At 38.8% G+C, this 23,700-nt stretch overlaps 1 protein-coding gene across 1 annotated transcript; it reads left to right on the forward strand.

Moving 5' to 3' along the window:
- Nucleotides 1–2,992: 2,992 nt before the first annotated feature.
- SLC10A2 (solute carrier family 10 member 2) lies at nucleotides 2,993–11,196 on the forward strand. The gene is made up of 6 exons (XM_064735348.1): nucleotides 2,993–3,414; nucleotides 6,448–6,566; nucleotides 7,696–7,784; nucleotides 9,896–10,071; nucleotides 10,643–10,800; nucleotides 11,072–11,196. The coding sequence occupies exons 1-6, from the start codon at nucleotides 2,993–2,995 to the stop codon at nucleotides 11,194–11,196; spliced, it is 1,089 nt and encodes a 362-aa protein (XP_064591418.1).
- The last annotated feature ends 12,504 nt before the right edge of the window (nucleotides 11,197–23,700 follow it).

Below are 23,700 nucleotides of genomic sequence, written 5' to 3' on the forward strand. Positions count from 1 at the left end.
CAAGAAGAAAAATCATAGTATTGCAGTTTGTGATGCAAATATACATTTTGTTTGGTATTTCTCTAGTTGAGCATTGATTTTTCTCATTTTTGATGTATGCTGACAGTGTCTGGGTATGTTAATCATCACCAAAATGCCACCAAGTTCACTGCACTGCTCCTTCCTTCTGTAAATGTCAATGTGAAATGCTTAAAATCACCCTGGCTAACACGTGAACATGTCCAGGCAAAAGATGCCAGCTAGGTTCACAGAGCAGTACATAGTCCATCTTACCAGTTTAGCAGCATAACTTGAGTGGAAAACAGCCAGTGAAACAGAAGGCATACAGCTAAGTATCTCTGAAAACCATCTCTGAATTGCTGCTTTCCTTGAGGATGTCTCCCACTAGCCTGCATTTAATCCATGCAAATGGATTAAATCCCAGAAGTACATTTTGAAAAGCAAAAGAGACTTAAAGGAATGTTTGAAATCCAGCACTCCTGAGAGACACACCTGCCTACTCAGTAATACCCTACCTCCTGCAGCATGCCAAGTTTTTAACTGTCTGTAAATATTTCAATGTCTTAGATAAGGTTTTAGTTTCCTAACACAGGAGGACTGCTTGATACAGAAATTCCCATCTGTGCTTTATTGTGGTAATGTCAGCCTAATAATAAGTTGAATTCAGAAGGACTCTCTTCTGTTTCCAGAGAGTATTTTTGTGATCTAAATGCTAGCTGCTGAAATAATGACTTGTTATCATCCCTTTTGAAATAGAGGGGAAAAAACAAAGGCAAAGCTATCAGTTAAATACAGGTTAATTTTACACAACTTTCTGCTCCACAAGGCCACACTGGTGAGTAGCTGATGTACTGTTTGTCCTTAGCTAAACACAAAACCTGTGCATGAAAATCTCCACCTACACACTGTTCATAGAAATCAAAGTCCAAAATGACAGCTGCAGAGGCTGGAGACCCAAACCAGGGACATTTCATCTGTGCTGTGTCTGGGGATACAGCATCAAGCACCCCTGCAGCACCCAGTCAAAGGGTCTGCAAGCAGACAGAGGAGGTAAAAGCACACCCCTGCATGACGCTCTGCTGAGAAACAGCCGCTCTAAGCCTCACCTCCTCTCCCAAACTACTCACTCTGGGTTTCCACAGCATACCAGACACTTACAGGACTAGGAAAGCTGCCCCTGGCCCAAAGGTTTGCTGGAGATTTCAAGACGCTTGTAAAAATATTTTAGTTTCAAAAAGAAACAAGTTCAAGCACAAATCAAAATTCTGATAGAGGTTTTATAGAAAATATTAATACAGCATTATTAATATGGCTTTAAAAACCTTACTAGCCCTTTAAAATATTTGGATTGAAAAGTAAAATCTCCTAAAGCATTCCGTTTGAAAGCTACCATAAAAAGGAGAATAAGTTTTTCTGCCAAACTCAGATCTTGTGGCTTTCTTTTCCTTTCAACTGCTCCTTATTACCTTACTTGTTGTTCTGTTAGACATATCCTAGTCACACAGATGTGGCACTAATCACAGGGTAGGAGTTGCCAGCTGCTTGGGAGGATAAAGCTACTCTGACATTATCCCATCAGGCACCCAGCAGTGCCTGAGATACAGCCATTTAGCTGACCCCTCTGTAAAGAAGCAGGTGCCATCTGAGCATGCTGGGAAATCCTTTCTAAGGCAGTCAGCTCCCCCTACACAATTCAAGGTTTAAAGTTTGAAATAAAAGCAAGTTGCATCATTCATATCATTTCACACACTGATGTTCAGAACAAAGTGCTGAGATTTCCAGTGAGAGTCTTGCTTGCTGAAGATAATTACGGCTTAGCATGTTACTCTAGTGAAAAATATTTCTGTGTTGAAAAATCAGGATTTTTGGGGGCATCAACTGCACTTTACATATCAGACTCCATTTTAGTCTAAGATCTACACTTGAAGATACTTCTGCCACAAATCTTGAGCACAGATAAAGAAAATTATTAAGATTCTTCCTCTGAAAACCATTCAAATTTACAGATTTTCATGGAAGCCTAAGGGGTAAATCTTTAAAAGCTTTTCAAAATTTGAGATTGCTTTTGAGCCATGGGGATGACAGAGCACAAGCCATACCAAAGCCAGGCACAATAAACCTGTGTCCTAACTTTTGTGCTGTACCTGGTAAGAAAAGGTGGCCTGCACTGTCATCCCTGGCGTGGATGCTGAGCGTGTCGTGGCAGGGAAGGGGTTGTGGTCAGCTTGCTGGGTGCCATGGCTCCAGAGTCGTGTGCCAGCCTCACTGCCTTGCTCTCTGTTCCCCATGCTTGACTCAGAGAATATATCTCCTTCCTCCTCCACCCTTACCACCCCACTCTCCTCCTCTCACTGTCCACCCCTTCCATTCCAAGCTGGATCAAAGTGTGACTGCACCCGCTGCACCTGGCAGGTGTCAGGAGGACACTGAACCTCCATGCTGCCAGAAACAAAGATTCCATGTAATTCAAATGAGCCTGTGGGTTGTGCTGAATGTTGCATCCATTAGCAAGAGCTGCAGATTCAAATCATACCTCAGGACTTCTGCTCAGGGTTTCTTGTGTGTCGGTTACTCCCCGCACTGACCCCTGTACTGCCAGCAAGCAACACTGCATGCATGAGCAGGTCTCCCAAAGACATGCAAGAAACTCAAAGAATGAAGTCTAAACTTTCTCTTACTCTTGTGATTCTCATTTTATGGTCTTAGCAGCACTACAAGCCTCCTTTACATCCTTAAATATTAACACAGCTGTTCTCTTCATGTGGGATCCCTCATTACCATATGAATAAATGATTAATGGTCACTGTACCAAAGAAGTGCAACTTTTATAACTATATGAATCAGCACTGAGCCAAACCCTTCAAGAGTAGTAAGAGTTTTCTGGCATTTATTGCACTTTATTGCTTCCTGGATCGTTTAAAAGAAGTCACTGACAAACAACTGTAGGCTTGAAAGTTTACTGCGGATACAGTGAGCAGTTCTGTACTTCAAAATGCAGACAAACTTTCTTTCCCAGCAATTTAATGCTGGTCCTTTGGCAGAAAACTACACAGCTTGTCCAGCAAATGCTACTATTTGTGATGGCGCCTCTTGTGTGTTGGCAGAAGATAATTTTAATCAAACTTTGAGCGTAGTTTTAAGTACTGTTCTAACGATCATGCTGGCTTTGGTGATGTTCTCCATGGGCTGCAATGTGGAAATCAAGAATTTCTTGGGCCACATAAAAAGACCCTGGGGTATATTTGTGGGTTTCCTTTGCCAGTTTGGAATTATGCCTCTCACAGCCTTCTTGCTCTCTTTGGCCTTCGGCATCCTTCCTATTCAAGCTGTCGTGGTGATGATCATGGGATGCTGTCCAGGGGGCACAGCCTCCAATGTCATTGCCTACTGGGTGGATGGAGACATGGACCTAAGGTAAGAGCAGCTGTTCTCAAAGTACTTCATGTGGCTCTTTACATTGCAAATTTTACATTGAAAGGGACTGTCTGATCTGTCTGATGTTTTTCTTAGCTTCCTGGCACATGCATGGTGTTTTCTCCTTGTAAAGATGGTTAGTTACTATAATTGCAGTAAATATAAGCAGAATAACAAATATCCTTAGTTCATTGGGAATTCATGAGAAGATATCACAAGAAAATTGTGTACATTAGAAAATATCTTTATTGTTAAACTTCAGATCCTAGAGTAAATATCATCTATGAAGACAACTAAAATAATATGTATTATGAAAACTTTGCCCAAGTTAAAATTACTTTTCTTTCTCCCAAGATCTTGAGTAGTGAAAATATTTTAAAAAAACCATAGGATTCTGGGACCAGAATCCTCTGTACAAAATAGCAGCTATGAAACTTTTCTTGGAAAAGAGCTCCTGTGGAAAAATATTTTCCCTCCTTTTCTGTTCTATACAATAAAAAGACAGGTATTTACTTTCTCAATGAATACTAGTTCTAATGAATACTTGTGATAATTCTTTCTACTCCCGGAACCTTATGCAAGGTCTTCAAACTGAGGGAATATTTTACAGGCTAGAAACCACTACTTAAGGCAGCCCTGCATATTGGGAGCAATAAGAACCCTCCTTTGTGGCAGTGTAATGGTCTCAATGACAAAGTGCTATCAACTTAGAAGCAGACGTGTAAGGCACTTGACATGGCCTAGGACATCAAATACGCAGGAGAAATGAATCCTACTCTTAATGCAGATTCCATGGGGGGTTCATCAACTCTAAGAGCCTCTAAAAACAAGTTGTCTTTTTATTTTTATGTCCTGATTACTTTGGTCTAAAACAAAGAAGATTGTTTCTCTCTTTCCTATAGAGCAAAATAAATTAGAGCATTCATCCAATTTATCATATGCCTGTCTTAAATAGAAACAGAAAAAATAGTAGAAGTATGAAAGATGTGGAGCTAGAGTAAAAAGTCTAATAATGTTAAATTTGTAGCTTTAGTACAATATTTTTTCCATCCTTTGAAATTATTGAACTTTTCTGTCGCATACAGGTATTAATGTAGAAAACAGCTTTCAAATTATAAATGAGGTTAGCTCTGCTAATCCTTGACTTCCTCATTGTAGATGAAAAATCTATGATATTAAGAACTGTAAGACTCTTAATTTCAACAAATACAAGTCTAAGAAATCACAGATGAGAAGATATTGAGTACAAGGCTGAAATTTTGTTCTAATCTCTCCCTGAAAGAATAAACTGAGCTAAACTATGCTTGGTCAGCTCTGTGTGTTCAGAGTTGCTTCAATGAAATCAATGTTAAAAATCCAGATTTATAATGCTATAAACATGAACAGAATTTCTATCCCATGGTGATGACAAAGGGTGAAGTTAATTGCAAATGCCTTTAAAATGTTATTCTTCAGGTAAAGACCTCTACCTTAGGTCAAAGGCTCTTGGTCAGTACCTTTGCAACAAAGATGCAGGGACCACAGGATACAGGAGGTACAGCAGATTGTCAAGGCAGGCATCTTCTTTTCTCAACAGAAATAGCATTGGAAATTGTATGGATGGTTTCTGGAGCCGCCACAGTATTATAGAAACCTGCCCATCATATCAGACATTGTTTTGGTTTTAAGTTTAATATTTTATGATTCTACATTACAAACCATGTCTATACTTCTGCTTCAAAACCTTTGTGCAAATGGACCACAAGTTGGAGAAGGAATTAGTTTTATAATAAGCATTATGATCATAGTCAGGTGAAGTATGATGTTTCATATCTTTCTTAGTAAATCAAATCCAGCTGATATCCTCTAATGCTTCCTCATAGAGATATCTTTTGATATTTCACAAAAACAACTGCTTCTGTGGAAACAGGGACTGGGGTTAGAGGATGGCCAGATTTTGGAGAAGGAGGTACATTCAGGGACAGTATAAAGATATAGGAAATACAGAGGTAGGAAACATGAGGGACTTTTTTTTTCCATTTGGGACTTCATCAAACCTTAATTGTGGCCTGTAACTCTTTTTCTCAGTAGGAGACTCTTTTACCAGAGGCTCCTGCAAATTCCTATTCAATGACTCTAAGGCAGAGAGTGACTAGAACCAAAATGAATGCCTGTGGTTTCTGCATATTTTTTTCTAGATTTCTCTGGATCTGCTCAGCTTGTGGCCAGGATCAGTAGTCTCTTTTCTGAGGACAAGCAACAATAAAGAGAAATCTGAAGTGAGGCTCAGAAGAAAGCTTCCAAAATCTCTTAACTAGAACCTTCTCTCTCTATTTTTATACCAGAAAAAATGAGATTTGCATGCATAATTTTATCCACTGTATTCCAATTCCAATTCCTTAAAACAAGGAGTTTCCTCCTTATTTTAGATGTCTTGCCTTTTCCTATTTCTTCGCTCCTGTAGCAGAATGCATCTTTTTGTACAACAGAAAACAGAAATATCTTTGCAAAATGCAGGAACAATCCTTATGCTAAGCCTCACTGAGCAATTCTTAGCACCTACTTTTTGGCCTAGAGCAAAACAAGACAGAAAAGGGAATTTTATTTTATCACATATCATAGGCAATTACATGGATTTCTGTTATTGACTTCAGAGTGAAATTTTAACACCCTAGAACTGCTGTTATAATTAAAAGCTCCTTTTTATGTCCATCTCTGCCCCTATTTCCTGCTTACTGTCCTCTCTGAAACCAGCAATAAAGGCAGCATGGAGACATATTTGCCAACAGACCTTTCTGCTGGCCATCTGTCTGACTGCCTCCTTTGCACCAAAATTTATGGTTCTGTGGCTGCAGAATACCTTGATTTTTCATGTTCTTTTCTTTTCAGCAGAAACCATTCCTTTCATTTAGCTTTTCTCTAACCTGATAAATTGTCTGTAGCCAGCAACATTTCTTGCACAACCTTTCACAAGGTGTGAAATGGTAATAAGAAAATGAGAAAGACTATGGGCTAGCATGAGATGAACTGTCACTGTAACCAATTTCTTTGCAGCATCAGCATGACAACTTGCTCCACGCTGCTTGCAATGGGAATGATGCCACTTTGTCTCTTTATTTACACCAAAATGTGGACTGATGCTGATGCAATTGTACTCCCCTATAACAGCATTGGTGAGTCCAGTGAAACAGCACTTTCTCTTCTGTCTATCCTCCATTCAGGGCAACCTATACCATCATCCTGCAGTCAGGAAGAAATCACCTCAGATTTTTAAAAATATTTCTCTTTCTACCTTTTGATAATCTCCATGGGCATTAGGCCCATGAAGAATCACTTCACATCATCCACAGCTCTGCCAAAGAAAGACTTGAAGCCGTTATAAATATTGTACAGATAATTATGACAAGATTGTGCTTGTTTTTCTTTCCAAATGGCTTTGAGACCTACATGGTAGTGGGATAAGGATATAGAATAATTCAGATAGAAATAGCTGCTTCTTCTGGATGAAAGTGTTTATAACAGCTTTAAGACACAATCCTGCAAAGAGCTAAATGCTGAGGCCATAATCTGACAAAATACTTAGGCACACGTGGATAATTAAGCAAGTGATTAAAGCTGCTGAGTCTCTTTGAAAAGCTGCAATCTACACTGCCAGGAGTGGCTTCATTTGACTTCCTGTCAAAAATCTCATTCAGCTACAAAGAGAAAATAGTTAAAGTATTTAGAAATACATGCTCCAGTGCTTTGCAGAGCTGTGGCCCTAGTGCTTATCAAGTGCAGTTCCATGTTGTGCTAATCTTAAAAGCCAGCAGAATCACTTTCACATTCTTCAACTTCACTTCCCATTGTCCTTGGGGAAAAACAAAAAACCAATACGTTGCTTGTGCTTTCAAAATAAATACTGGAGGGGGAAGGCCAAAACAAAAGAAGCTCTAAACTGGTTGCTGATACGGTACAGTAGCAAAACACCTGCAGACAAAATGAACATTTAATATAGCTACTCACATCACAGGATAGTGATGATTAGCACACTCAGATTTCTGTCTGCCTTTCTGATGCAGGTGAATGAGCATGTAGCTCAGCAGAATGGCAATTACTTCAACAGGCTGCCAAAGATAATAGAGTCTATAGAAAAGCAAATAGGCAGGTGTGGGTAGAGTGTGCATGAGTGCTCCAGGGTGTGCACACCAGATACATCCCCTGAAAGGCTGCTCCAGGCCCACAGTCACTCATCATGGTGCCCGTCCTGCGGTGAGCTCTTGCACCATACAGGGTCTTGACTTCTCTTTTCTTTTTTTACAGGACTTTCTCTGGTAGCTCTTGTAGTTCCTGTTTCAGTGGGAATATTTGTCAACCACAAGTGGCCTAGTAAAGCAAAAATCATACTTAAGGTAGGATATATAAGGCTGAAGTATAAGCAATTATGGACAAATTATGGAAACAGTGGGACCTCTGAAGCAGTACATTGCTATTCATAGTATTAGTACTTGACTTCAAAAGACCTGGAAAGTTTTCAGCAGAAAACAAATGAGGTGCTCTGGAAATGTATTGCTTTTCCCCTGCACAAACATGCATGAGTTGCATGCATTATTAGCAATCATCATTATCTAAAGAACCTACTTTTGTCTTTGGCTGCAACTATGTTAGTAATTGAGTTCAGTACATAATGTAAACTGAAATTGAAGGAAAATCAGTCAGGTGAACTGAAAGCAGTTTTTTCTCTGCAAAACAATAAAAAATAAAATAGTTCTGGATCAAAATGCCTTTCTCCTTTTAAGAGAGTTTCCTAATTTTTTTGTGATCCAATTTTTGAGTGTGAAGCCAATCTTTATTAAAAAATAATAAACATAAAATATTCCAACTCTTATATAAACCTTAAAAGACTATTGACAAAATACAGGATGCCATCTTTGCAAGATTGTTTCAGTTACATCAAAAATATGGGAATTTTGGCAAAAAACGGTTCTCATCAAAATAATAATAATAATAATAATAATAATTCAGCCACATCTAGGGTGACGGCAAATTAATTATTCTGTACATTTCATTTAGGTTTAAAGAGATTTTCATATGTACTGAGAATTCTTGTCCTTTGCTAATCATTCTTATTTAACAAATATATTATCTAAATTTTCTTAAAGAAAACTTTTCTGGTCGGATGTTTTTCTACCTATTTTCTTATCACTTCTTTGCTATTGGCTCAGACAGCACAGAGCACAAGTAAGGTCTTTTTAAGTCAATCCATTTTCATGAAACTGATAGCTTATCACATTGCATTTTGAAATGCATTCACATCCTACTATTTCTATTTAATCAGTTGAGGGGAAAGCATGGACTTGTACTCGCATGTGAAGAAACTCTACTTGATCTCTCAGCAAAGCCTCATTTCATTCCTTCTTACTGAGTGGGTGAGCAGCCCACAGCCTTGAGAGTTTTCTTTGTGTAGGACAATGAAGCACCAAGTGAAGATTGAGCCATAGCTGTCAGATTAAGGCCTATATCATGAGAAATTCAGACAAGAGAACAAAGACAGTGTGCCAGGTGAAAGAAGAGCTTGTCATGCCAGACCATGTTTCTTCTTCCAAAGTGCGTGTGTTTAATAGCTCAGCCAAACAAAAGCACTTGTTCACTCAGTGCTCTTAAAAATGTTTCAGCCAAAGACTGATGGAACCTCTTCAATGGCAATATATGTTTTAGCTGAGGAATAGATCCTCGTAAGCTTAGACTAAGAAGTGTGTCTCTGAGATCCCTGGCAACATATGCTATAATGGCAGACCTTCCACTTGGGTATTGAAAAGAGAGTGAGCTATAACTTTTTTAGGCAAGCAGTGGTAAAGGTCTCAGTACATTTAGTCACAAGAAATAAGATCAACTACAGTGCTCAGGTCTATGTAAAGGGGCTATACAAGCTCATAACCAGTTTTCAAGCATGAATTTTTAGCCTCATTAAAGATTTACCCCTGCACTTGGCAAATAATTTCCTAGCACTAGCTCGCTAGCAATCTAGTGTCTAATTAGCACACACTGTACTAAGCCTCAGAGTGATTCACCAAGGTGGGGAGCAAAATGCAGTATTCTACTTACTAGGCTGTCAGTTTCTCAACAACTCTGGGGAAATTTTTCTAATGTGTGCACCATTCCTCACTCATATCAAACCTGTGAAATTACTTTTAATCTCCAGCCCTAAGTACAATTATAGTCAAGGCTTCAAAAGGCTAGTTTTACAGATATCTGCTATAGAAACATATTACAGCTGTGTCTTGATCTAGAGCTGTAGTCACACCTTGAAGTACATCATACATCTCCTGTTTGTTAAAATGGCAACTATCTCATCTCTCTGACTGCTTTGAATTGCTGTAAACACTTTTCGTGTTTAACATGACATTTCAGTGACTCACGTTTGATACCATGCTTTTTGCCATTGAATTTCCTTGAGGTGTCATTTGTACAGTACTGTGTGATTCTGTGGTTCTGACTGAATCCCTCTTCTTTTGCTTCACAGGTTGGTTCCATTGTGGGAGCAGTGCTCATCGTGCTCACTGCTGTGGTTGGGGGAATACTCTACAAAGGCTCCTGGGTTATCACACCAAAATTATGGATCATTGGCACCATATTTCCAGCAGCTGGATATACTTTAGGATTCTTTCTGGCTCGCCTAGCTGGTCTGTCATGGAACAGGTAATGCACAGCCTTTATTCAACCGCATAAAAAGATTTTATTCAGCAATTAATCAATGCTGAGAATGCTCTCTAAACATTATTTAGGTTACAGAGTCACTCATTCACTAAGTCTCCTTTTTTGTGATACTAAGTGCAGACAAAGCTTTTCTCGTGCACATTCATTTACAGATTCTGACAATAACATTTCCTCCAACCCTTCATATGTTTTCCCTTTGTGCGCCAATGTCTTGCACTTCAAGCAGGTGAAACAGACCTGACTTGTAAGTGGTTTGGAACTGCAGTAAAACCTCTCATGTAAATGCAGCAGTCTACAATTTAGACCACCATTGCAAGACTAAGAGACAGTGAGTGCCACATATGTGCCTTGAAGGTGGTTCACCGTCTTCTACAGCTGCTGAACCGCCAATAATTGGTGGTACCGGCCATAGGTGGAGTGTTTTGCTGACTATGTCAGCTGAAGAAAACAATTTTCTTAGTTATCCTTTACATTTTTTGCTTATCCAGATTAGTAAAAAGCATTGGACCCACTGGATGCTATTTCCCAACTGTCTTTGTATTATTCCCTTTAGGTGTCGTACAGTGTCTCTGGAAACAGGCATGCAAAACACCCAGCTATGTTCCACCATAGTACAGCTCTCATTCACTCCTGAACAACTTGAACTCATGTTTACTTTCCCACTCATCTACAGCATTTTCCAGCTGTTGTTTGCAGCACTAATTTTAGGAGGTAAAGTATAGTAATTTTATGTTATAGCACTATAATTATCATTATTATTACCAGTTTAACTTTTCATGTGTATTGAGAAAACAAGAAGACATAAAAATAATCAATTGGATTTCAAAATCAAATCATAGCTTTAAAAAGACTTTCTGGAAGTTTTGAAATATTTTAGCAATATAAAGAAAGAAATGTTGCATGGATGTATGTTACTACAGTATCTTTTTCAGGTAATTTTTATAATTCTTTTATTTAATACTGTCCATATATTGATCCTCAGGCTACCGTCTTTACAGAAGACGCCACATCAAAACAAAGACAGATGTTGAGAAAACACCGCAAAAAGAGGATCCAAAATCAGAAGCTAAAATAAATGGAGGATTTGTATCAGATGAGATTAAATAGACAATTACGTCTGCTTCCACCAGCTGTGAAAATAAAGAATATATGGTTTATTTAAAACTTGCTTTTTCACATGCTGTTTTTTCATGGTAATATTAAACAAAAGAAGAAGTTCTCATGACATTGTACAGAGAGACTTTAAAATTATTTACTTAAGAAAGATCTATTTTGATTTTTAACATGGTTTTTGCCACAATCATAGAATGTGGTTTTCAGGATAATTTCCCAAATTTTGGATTATTTTACATTTTATTATTATGGATTATTTAAAAAAAAAGAAGAATAAAAGTGGGCTATTGCCAAAAAGAAGCAGATATCTGCAATACCAACTCCAGCCCACGATCCTGCAAATTCATCTGCTAGTCTCAGCCCCACATAAAACAAAAAGAAATCTTGTGAAAGTGTCTGAGCAGGAACAAGAGTTGACATGGAAGATCTGGTAAGGCTGAATATGAATCAAGCATAAAATTGGACCAAGCCAATAAAAGAAATAAAAGTTTCATTTAGGTCAGTCTGGGCAGACTAAAGCACTGTATTAATTGCTTGAAGCATTAATTTATTCTAAAGCTATAATTTTAGCAAGTGCAAGGCACCTTATGACTCCATTATTTTTCCCAAAGTAATAGAAAGTAATAGGATATAGCAGTCTTACATCTTCGGTCTGGGTCTTTTAGGTGCTGGAAACAGGAACAGAGAGGCAAAGGTGAGGGCTTAAGCCTTGAGAAATTTTAGTGACAGCAGTGACAGCTGCATACAAAGGAGCAAGCAGAGGTTCTGGAAGTGTAAGAAATTATCAGCTTCTGCACTGAAAGGAAGGCATTTGAAAATGGAACAAAAAATATCCCTGATTCATCCAGGACTCCTTCCACCAATCTTAACATGAGACAGCAGTGCTTGGAAAGAGTTATATACTTTTTTTTATTTTATGAGCTAAATAAATTTGAACTGGCCAGATGTCTATGACATGTAGACATTGGTATAGTTGACAATTTTAAGATTTTATTTATATCAATGGCAAATAGAAATAGTTGGGTGTACACATACATTATATATTGTTTGTTTCTGAAAATTCAAGAGTTAGGAAATCTCTCCTGATTTTGTGGAGAAAAGAAGTACAATTCTAAGAGAAGCAGTGCAGTAAACCACTTGCAGCTGAAATTTTTTAAGGAAATACTCAGTAACATTGGTCTTGTAGCTGTTATGTAAAGAAAATATCCAGAGAACTTTAGGATAATGAATGAGAAGAGATTGGCTGACCAAAAAATTCAAAGGTGAATGAACTATCAGCACATGGAAACAATATACCTTTCTGTCATATTCAAATGGACCTTCCAAAATATGGTGAATTTATGTGGCAGGTTTTTCACAAACACAACTGAAATTGTGGAATTTAAGTTCGCAACATGCAGCTTTCCACTGCTGCAGAAACATGCCCAGTACTAAACAAAGAATAAATAATTGTTGTCCCATATGTTAGGGAAAGGGTCTCAAAATGTTCCTGAGTTTTGTGAGGTTTGAAGCTGCTTTACTTTTGGCAGGGAGATCAGAATGATCATAACTTCCAAGGAGGAGTTCAACACTGAGTAGGTGTCAGTACACAACAAGGTGTTCTGTGTTTTATAGAACAGAGATTAAACAAAACAATGTGGCAAAGACTGTTATGGAGAAATAGTAAATTGTGAAATAACACATTCATCAAGAAAAGGATAAGCTGTTATTTGTAACATCTGTACTAAAATGGTTATTGTCTTGCTCCTGCGTCTGTCAAAAAATGGGCAGTGGAACTTAGGATCATGTCTTTCATAAACACAAAGCTGCTACTCTTCCCCCATGCTTGCTGAACTTCAATGTTTCTGTGTATGTTTAAAGCAGATCTTGAAAATGTATTGAAGAATAAGGGTTTGTCCTGCTTATACTCTGTGTGTGTGTCTGTGTGTCTGCGTGTGTATTTAACACAACTGTATAAACATTGAACTAAATAAAGTGAGAAACTGTTTATAATTTTGCCCACTGGAGTAATTTAAGGTGAAAAGAGTTGAGACCGAAACCGAACATGCAGACAGAGTTTATAGCTTTGAGATGTAACAAAAACATCTCATGTTATGGGTCAAATGGGTATGTTTAATAATCCTAGAACCATAGAACGGTTTGGGTTGGAAGGGATCTGGAAATGTCATGTAGTCCAACCTTCCTGCAATAAGCAGGGACATCTTCAACTAGATCAGATTGCTCAGAGCTCCATCCTACCTGTCTTGAATGTTATTTTCTAAATCTCCAGCTGTAGAAGTGAAGTCTGGACAACACCAGTATCAGATCACTTGTGGAGCTGGGGTGGGCTATCTCACAGTAGTGTAGGAAACCACTGGGGAAGATGTGTCTCTCTCCAGAGGTGTCCAAAAAGATGTTTGGGTATCTATAGACCGATAAATGCAGGGATATGGGCTGTTCAGTTGCAGAGGTCTGGTGGTCTCCAACCTTGCAGTTATCATCAAAATACTGGTATTGTCAAAAGGAAAACCCTGGACTGCTGAGATCAGCTTGTTTAATCTGCTCAGTGTCAGCTCCTCACATTCCATAGTATGAAAATCCTTTCAATGAAAGGCAGCATCACTGAGTCACCACTGCTTTATAAACAATCTTCTATGCATGGAAACAACCTGTGGATGGGAACATTCCAGCTTGTGCAACTGAAAAGCATCATGGAGCATTGTTCAGGCTAATAAATGTCCATTTTAATTAACTCTTACATGTACTGGCAATCAGGAATTTTCCAGTCCTAAGAAGTTGTACAGGTTCTAGGCTACCACTGCAAGTTCACTTTTAGATAGTCATTCATGTCCAGAGTGCCTGGGTAGTCCATGACTTTGTTGCCGTGCTGGTTCTCAAGCTACTGCAGTCAAAATGAGATGAAGCATGTCTAAGGACGGACACCCCAAAAGTTGAAATGACAGTTGAATTAATGCCTCCCTCATCCCAAGGTCTGTAGCATAAGGCCTACCAAGATGCAAAAATCACACTTGCCAAGCCAATCTTTAGCCATAAATCTGGATATAAAGATGCATTCTCTGGTCAGCGAAGAGAAGGGGACACAACACCACAGAGTTAATCATGCCCACCATCTCAGAATTGTCCATCTCTATAAAGTAGATTTAGATGGCCTGACTTAAATCAAATATCTAAATTTTTTGTCTCAGAAAGAGGAAAAAAGAAAGTTGAAATTATGATCTCTTTTTATATTGCTTTTTGTTTCTGCATAAGGTGTCTGAGCATCCAGAGATGCTCAATCTGTCTCCTTTAACCAGGAAGATGGGCTTTATAGTTGAGAATACAAAAACTATACAAGATAAAAGACTGTATGGTGATTCTAATCTATTATATAACTTCTAATATAACTAATTTCTCATCTGACTTGAAGATGGGTAGAAGAACTGGTTCAGTTATGCAGTGTGCTGTGTTAGTCAGAAGTGTAATTTGGGTAGAATTAATAAGCAAATTGATTTGTCATTTACATTAAATGAGTTTCTTGTTTCAAACTGTCATGGTTTAACATAGTTTAGATTTATTTAGGGAAAAAGTCCACAAGCTACTTTAGTGATTCCCTGTAAGGACCTTGGCAGCTTCCTTTTGACCTAATGGAACAAAATAAGCTGGCGAGTTTTGAATATTGACAACCTGTTAAACCACTTAAGAGAGCAGAATGCGCCTCTGTGAAATCACATTTAAAGATGAACAAGCCCTGGGAAAAGCTCTCTTGCTTCCAACCTGTGAACAGGTAACTAGACACTGGCTGGGCCAGGTCCCACTCCACCGCGCAGTCCACACAGACTGGCGGGCAACATCCGTACTGAAACAAGCAGATGTTAAAGTAGCTGTGGGTAAATGAGAAGCTTGAAGAGAGAGATTAGAGAGATGAGAAACCTCGGCCCAGGGACAGAAGAAGAAAACCTCTGTTCCCAGAGATAAAAGAAGTTCTATACTAGAAGAACTCATCCTTAAAACTGTACCTTAATAAGCTGAAATGACCCATGGTGGTAGTTGTGGGAAGACTACCAATCCGTGGGAGAGACTTCACAGTTGCAGATTTTTTAGGGGGCTGCTATTTGTGAAAATTAAAATCACGAGAGAACTGTTACTTGTGGAAAAGCCTCCATTACAGGGCAGGAGAGACCCCTCTCCTCAAATGAACTGAAAAAAAGGTTATTTTAGAAGTGGTAAACTGACTGAAAATACCAAATATTGTCTCTTTATGTTGTCAGTAGGAAAAGAAAGAGGAGTTGGGGGCAGGAGAAGTGTTCTGAAGGTCTATTCTGATTTCTTATTATTTTTCTTTTAGTTCCATTAATAAAGTTTTTATATACCCTTCAAAGTTTTGAGTCTGCTTTGCTCTCATCCTAATCCTTATCTCACAGCAGTGGGTGCATTGGCATTTGGCCAGTGCTAGACCCACTACATTAATTGGTGCATTGACCAGGAATGGCCAACCAAAACCGAAACTGCACTTAATTGGTGTTTCTGCCCAGCTGAAATGAAACTGCCACACAAACTAGTAAGGTTTTGATGTTCAAAACCTTTTTTTTTAATATCTGCCAGTCAGTATAATTTTTGTCAGCCACAGAAAAGAGAAATGAGTTTTGTTTTGTTTTGGTTTTTTTTGGTTTTTTTTGTGGTCCAACCAATTAGCATACTGTACACTTGATGCAAATCTAAAAGAATAATCATTATTCCCGAGTTCCCGGGGTACAGACCTTCACTTCTTGGTATCTGACCAGAATCTGCCCTCCACAGATTAATTGTAGCTTGCTTACATCCAAAATTAAAGGAAATATAGTGTAACAGTTCCACAACCCAATGGTAACCAACCGGGCCTGACTGGACCTTTCAAGCCAGAACTGAAGGGCAGTAGAAGTAAATTTCTGCTTTTATCTTGTAAGAAATATTCATTCTGCTCCAAAACATCTCAGTTAAACTGAACATTAAATTAACTTAAAATATCAAATGTAAAAATAACTTTTACTTGCCAAGATATTTGCCAGTCTTCAAACTGGAATTGCAGAATATGGATAATTGAAGGTTCTGAAGTCCTAATTTGTTTTCATTAATAGATATGTGCTGTGGAATTATATTACCCTATCCCTCTGATTTCCATTAAATTTAGCCATCTACAAGTAAGTTTCCAGTATCAACCTTTCCTCCTTCCCTAGAAAGAAGCAGTCAGTACTGTCAGTAGAAAAAAAAAGATATCTCTGGAGAGCAAACCATCCCACTCTTCAGACATCTGATTTAGGACAGGGAGAATTCTGGAAGGAGACAAAGACATTGTACAGAATCAAGCATGAAATTCAGTTGCCTGAACAAAGGACCTAGTGCAATGGGAGATGCCCTGAGTTGTCCTGCCTGGATTTCCACTGCCTCTCCAGGAAGTCACAAGTATTCTAGAAGTCCTGTGAGTCCTGCAGCAACTAAAACGGCACCACACACTTGTTTAATCAGTCTAATCCTCCTTGTGACTTGAAATTCATCCTTATTTGCAGGGTTTCCCATGATATATATGAATTCTTCCACAGTCAGATGAAAGGTCAGCACTTCACATAGCATAATTGAAAGGCCATAAGAAGACTCTTGTGATATATTGTAAAATACCTCAGAATTTACAAAAACAAACAACAAAATTGTTACTTTCAGCTGCCTCTAAGAACTGACCAAAAGTATATTTCCTCAAGACATTTCTCCCAGCCTTGCATCTGCCCCTAGAATTACATGGAACTTGGAAAGGTCTAGAAATAAAATTCAGTAAGGACATTCTAAACTATGTCTATGTAAACGAAGAGCATACAAAAAAGTATTAGTGATATATCTACTTGCTCATAATGGACTTAATGTAAAATGATTCAATCAATTACCAGTTTCTCTCAAAAGATCATAAATCAGCCTACTACCTCAGTAGTATTAGTAGTAGTAAGTTGGATTTAGGAGAACATGAAGCTTTAGAAATATTAAATTGAAATAAAGGACATCCATCATCTTTTGGACTTCAATTATTTGGGGATTCAGCCATGGGGAATGAACTTTTGCCTTTCTAAGCACCAGCTAAGAAATATTTTGCAATCACAGCAAACACTTTAAAACTCCAAAGAAAGGGAAGGGAAAGCTCAACACTGAAGAAACCTCTTGTTGACTGCAGCAGGGAGTGGATTAGCTGCTTTAAGTGGTTCACTTCATGCTTACTACATATTCTAGATATTGTTATGAAAAGGTTTCCTGTTCCAGGCAAACAGAACCCAATTTCCCTTAGAGCACACAAAGCTTATGCACCATTTCTCATTCGCTGCTATTGTTCCTGGATAAGAGAAATATTAGCAATTACACACCCAGTGTTTCTATTCACACAAATTTAACATTGCTTCATATCTTATAGATGTAACTTAATTGCTTCAGATATACTGATTAGGTCTGCTGATCAGGTATCATTAAGGTAATTTGATACATTCTTTCAAATATGACTGCAGACCTTCTGTCTCCTTCGTCTGCAATGAGTTCAAGTATTACTCATTTGGGAGATTTCATCACAGTTTTAAATATGCTTTCCCCCATCTGAATTCAAACTAGAAGTGAGGAGGTCATATTGAGATGGTGAGGCCCTGATTAAATAATTTGATGGTACAATTAATTCCCCACAAGTGGAATTAACTGCAGGGGATTAATGAAAATGTCAGGGTTACAGGTTGTGCTGGTGATGTGTTTCTAATGTCTGTAGTAAATCTGCTGTAGGTAAAGCACAAATTCTTTCCACGAAAGGCTTTTTCTTTAAAAATATACCCTGAACTCATAAAATAAACCACAGCTAGTATGGAACAATTTTCCATAAAAGTGCACCAACTGAGGAAACAGACAAAACATACAGCTTGCCTAGAGGAACACATATTTCAGGTTTAAGATATCCAATGATTACTACAAAAAAAAAAAAAAAAAAAAAGATAAAATTAATGCACAGTATCTAAAAAATGGGCTTAAGTAAAAGGTGAAAAAAGACTGATTTATGGACCATAAATTCATTGCTAGCAATTTAATATGATGCTCAAGGTAAAGATCATAAGATAGTCTTTAACAATGGTTTGCTGGAAGCTGCAGAAATATGTGACCATACCTCTTACACCCTTTTTTAAAGCACCTACTTGTGTCATTGCCAAGTTAACTGAAGATCTGAGGTTCTTGAGCTTGTTTGTACAGTCATCTCCAGTATACATTAAATCCAAGGAAAAGCATAAGCTCTTTTCAAATATTTTGCCTGTTGAAAGGGAATAACATCTAAGTAGAAGGACAGAACAGTCTGTACTGAAATGAACAATGCAGTGATGGAGGAAAAGGAGAAAATTCAGGTAAAATTATTTTGTGAAGACATACCTAGCAGTCTATAGAGGAACCAGTCATCATATAGATTACTTTCTATTCTGCATCACTGCACCTGTTCTGTTGTATTTTTCAGAAATCTTCCAGAGAAACCATTACAGAGAAACCTGCCACAGCCAGACTGTTTACAACATCAAAATCACAAAGGATATTTGGATATCCCCTGAAATATGGTCAGACTAGTTTCCAATTACGGAGAACATATCCTCCTCAAGATCTTTGCAGTCACCCAGGAGCACGGTGGTGCTACGAAATGTGCAGAGGGTTCAGCTGCATGAGCTGGGAGGTGAGGAATCAGGGATGGCTGGGAGAGGAATCTCTGTTCAGGCAGTGGTGAGCAGAGAGCACTATTCCACCCCTTGTGTTCCTGCCAGCTAGGCTACACCAGCTGTACTTGTACCATCCATGTGGGCAGTGGAGAAGGATAAAGCAGTCACACTCTCTGTGCTTGCTTTTATCCACTTGGTTCCCTACAGACCAGAACCAGACAACAAGCCTGCTACTCAGGCTTGTATGAACAAGAGAAGAGCCTGGGCTCAAGCACAAATCCAAGTTAACCTGACAGTAGAGATGAAATTTTAGGCTATCTCTTTTCTAGTTAATAAACCAGGGAGCAGTCTTTGACCCCAAAGCCAAGCAACATCATCTCATTCACATGCACAAAGCTCTGCTCTCTTCCCTCACAAGCAGGAAAAACACATTTCTGGCTCCCTTCTGGGAGCATTCCCCTTCATCAGCCCCAGCCTGGCGCCACCTAAGAGTGCCAGGTCACAAGAGCTGAAGCTGTGCCAGAAGGGTGCAAACAGCCATGAGACAGCCCTCAAGCCCGTGCCCTCCTCTTGGCTCATTTACTGATGTAGATGTAACAATACATCCCAAACCCATTTTTTGTTTTTAAACAATCAGAATTGTCTGGCTTTAAAGGGACCAGAGAATTCAGGGTAAAGACCATGTATTTTCCCCTATTGTTTCCATGTAGACTTCTGGCAGCTCTGACTCATGACAAGTTGTTAATGATAAATTAAGCTTTAACTAAGTAGATATTTCAGTTAGAGCAATTTCTGCTTCTGTGGAAGAGAGCCTCCATTTATACAAAGAAATGAACATATTCATTCCAAAAGAATACTATATCTTTGATGTAGTGTTGGGTTGTGGTTTTTTACAGTTTAGTCATGGTGCCATTTACTCTGCACTTTGAACATTATATATTTTTATTGTTAAATAAATTAATGGCTATGAGAGGGAATTAAAGTAATTCCTGGAATTAAATTCACAAAAAGTTCTCTACTTTTTTACTGTGTTATGAAGGCTAATTGCATTGCATGAGCTATTTATGTTTAACTGCAGAGAACTACAGGGCCAGGTTTAGAGATGATTTCTTTAGGCAGGTTTTTCAAAACATCTGTGACTCACATGTCAACATTGATATTTACTCCTGCATGTGCTATAAGTTCACCCCAGCAAGCAACTAAGTTCGATGCAGCTCCTTGCTCATTTTCTCCCTCTTAGTGGAATGGGGGGGAGGATGGAAGAAAGGTAAAACTTTTGAGCTAAGAGTTTAATAATTTAAATAAAAGATATTAATAATAATGCTAACAATCATAACTATTATTTTGCTTTATTTTCATTATTACTGTAATGAAAATGGGAGGGGGAGAGAGACAGCTGAATAAAACTCAAGCAAAACAAGTGATGCACCGCATAATTACTCACCATCCACTGTCTGATGCCCAGCCCATCCCTGAGCAGCGATCATCCCCTCCCAGCCAACTCTCCTCAGTTCATATACTGAGTGTGACTTTCTATTATATGAAATATTCATTTGGCTGGTTTGGGCCAGCTGCATCAGCCATGGTCCCTCCCTCCCAGCTTCTTGTGCATCTCCTCACTGACAGAGCATGGGAAACCAAAAAGTGCTTGACCCAGGGTAAACACTACTTAGCAACAGCTGAAACATCAGTGTGTTAACAATGTTATACTAAATCCAAAACACAGCACTGTACCACCTCCTAGGAAGAAAATTAACTCTTTCCCAGAGAAAACCAGGGCAACATTATAAGAAAGAACACTCTTGACAGTGGAGTTGAAAGATTAGTGCTGAGACTACTCAGTCAGACACATGAATACCATTGCTAAAGGGAAAAACTCTTTGTTGCACTTATTGTTAAACTCTTCAGAAAAGGTACCTGAATTCCAGAGACATATTACAGTTTTATTTAGGAGTTCCTCAGGCAGTTAAGTAACACAAGCATGCAGACTCTGAAAGTGCTCATAGCATCATTCAGGTCAGAAACAACAACCCCAAAGTCCAGCAAGGACCTGGAAATGAGGATTTCCATCACCAGTTTCTCCTTAGGTTTTCAGTCTCAGTCATGTTTTTAGCAAATCTACTTGAGTCCCAGAGCAACAGGGTGTTTCTGCTGGTTTTTTTACATGCAGTTGCTGTTGATGACTGATTTTCTACTTGCTTGTCCTCCTTATCTCAGTGTACATCAGCCAAATCCTTCCTTTGCTTTGGAAGAGTAGCAGGGGTAGAGGGACAGAGTTCTATCTCCTCTTCCATCTAAGGAGATTTAAATCACATCTCTCAATTCTCTAAAGAAATTTCAACCATTTAATTTTTTATTACACTTTTGCTCTGCATATAGCAGAACCCTTAGCACAGAGCCTTTGAGCCAAGCCTTGTAGTTCTGCTCTCGACTGGCTTCCACTGTGTGCCTTCTCTGAGGGACTGTGAATTCTCAAAGCAGAAGTCCTCTGTTCCTAGCAGCATGGAAACTTTCCCTAGGGGTAGTACAACTGCCTGCATTCCTGAAAATGATGGAAGAGCACAGAGAATAGTGTGTAGGCACCCAGGGGAATGTACAGAGCACCGTATGGTACTGCTCCCAGACTCCACCACACTGAGCAAGCAGCCTATGCAGATTTTGATTTATTCAGAAAAATTTTATATGGAGGCATTTGTTGAAGCCTTTGTTTTATCCCCATAGAAGAGAGCAATAATGCTAATGGTGCTGTAAAACAGGACTGCAAGATATCTAGAGACAGGACAAAACACCACACCCTGCCTCTGGGGCTGCCCTCCAGAGAACCTCTTCAGCCAGAGGGAAAGTAGCCATGAGCACAGCTCAGCTGGTGGACTGTAGCAGAGGAACCAACACAGCTGCACCCAGAGCTATGTGTGTCACCAGAAACCTGCATCAGGCACAGCACCTCAACTCCTTACACACTCCAGTCTGTGGGAGGAGAGTATCCCATGCACAAGGGAATGGTGCTAAATGGCAGGGTGCCATGAAGAAAGCGGACACAGGGCTGCAGTTCATGCCCACTGCTAGCTGTTTTTGCAGTACTTGTCACTATTGGCAAAGGCCATCCCTCAGCGCTGTGGGCTTGAATCAGGCCCTGTCCTCTGTTTAATGGTGTGTACATCCATATAGTGAGACAATCTTACTCCTGTCTGTGTGAAGGTACCTGGGCCTCCAGGAGATGTGCCTAAGCATGTGCCAGACCCATCACAGATAGCTCTGGTCCCCTCAGGAGATAAATCTTCCATCCAGTAAGGCACAGTTGTACACACTGGCTCTTTGTCAGCAATTGATAGATAATGGCATGTATTGCACGGCAGTAAACAACAAAGGATAAATCTAGACACAGCCAGAAAGGTGCAGAGAACACCTCTGTCATACTTCATGCAGATTGGACAGATCACTAGCAGGGAGGTGGATAAAAAAAGATTTATCTATTCCAGAATTGCACATGTGAATATATCAGTAGGTATAAGCATAGAGGGCAATATAAGGAGAGAAAAGAAATGAGGATGACAGATATCAGTAGAAGTGTGAGAAGCTGAGCAACTAGATTAACTACTGATGGAAGTAAAGTCTGAGCAGATAGAAACAGAATGGATATAACACAAGGAGATCCAGGAATGTTGATTGCAACACAGCAATCCAACCAAGGAGCTTTTGACATAAAACTGAGATGAGGGCTCAGATTTAGCAAGAACAGTTTTTAGACAAAAACAGCATGTGGAACCTTTCACATTGACACCAAGAACTGCCAAAGAATTAACATTTTTCAATATTCCTCTTTTTCTCTATGAAAATGTACCTTCAAAATTTATAGATCAAAGCAGATGACAAAGTAACAGCTCCAAGTTTACTATTCCTTCTGTCTTTAACTACATGCTGAATCAAGTAGGGTGTGCCACACACTTTTACCAGTGAGTCTCATCTTTACAACCTCAGAGATAAAAATGTCTTTTCTTATCAGATAAATTTCAAGAGATATGAGACAAGAGCTCATCTAAAAGATGCACTTTGGATTAGGAAACGAGCAATGGACAACTTCTAAATGTCAAAGAATCAAAATAAAATAATATATTTTCCCCTTCAACCTGTGCCCTGGTAATTATACAAAGATCTGTCTATTTTTCTTCTTTTAAACAACAGACTGATAGAAATCAGTCAGTTTGTAACTTCCAAGCAGAACTTATTTTTACTGGCTGCAGTATAGGCCCTAACTCCTCAGCCCACTTTGTCTGGTTAGTTTACATCAGAAAAAGTGAGATCCATGTTAAGCAGTTTCATATAGTGCACTGTTTCACTGAATTTGTGACACAGGCTGAGCTTCCACAGAAAAACAGTGTACTGTAGCAAATACAATCTATTTATTCTTAGGAAAAACCTTAGAAAGCTGCCTAAGCAAATATAAAATATTTTAGCACAATTTTACTGTGTGCTCATTAAGTAATAGACTGCACAATTGGTTTTCTCTTTCCTCCCTAACTCTGATATTAACCTTGTGGAAGCTGATCTGACTTTTGTGTGGAGAAAGATTTTGCACAGATGATGGGAATTTGTGAATTCAGAGTTTAGACTAATTTTAGATCTCAACACAGACAATTTAAATCCTTTATTGTAGTTTAATCAATCCCTTGAAATTTTGGCCTAAGTGATAGTGAGTACTCCACCTCTTGAAACACTATACTAAAACTTACTTTCTTTTCAGAACAAGAGTAGATTTGGGCTGCAGAAATTTTGATGTGAATTCCACATTCTATCCTATATCACCAAACTAAACAACCTCAATAGTCTTTAA

Source organism: Zonotrichia leucophrys, chromosome 1 (genome assembly GCF_028769735.1).
Source record: "Zonotrichia leucophrys gambelii isolate GWCS_2022_RI chromosome 1, RI_Zleu_2.0, whole genome shotgun sequence".
Taxonomy (NCBI): Eukaryota; Metazoa; Chordata; class Aves; order Passeriformes; family Passerellidae; genus Zonotrichia; species Zonotrichia leucophrys.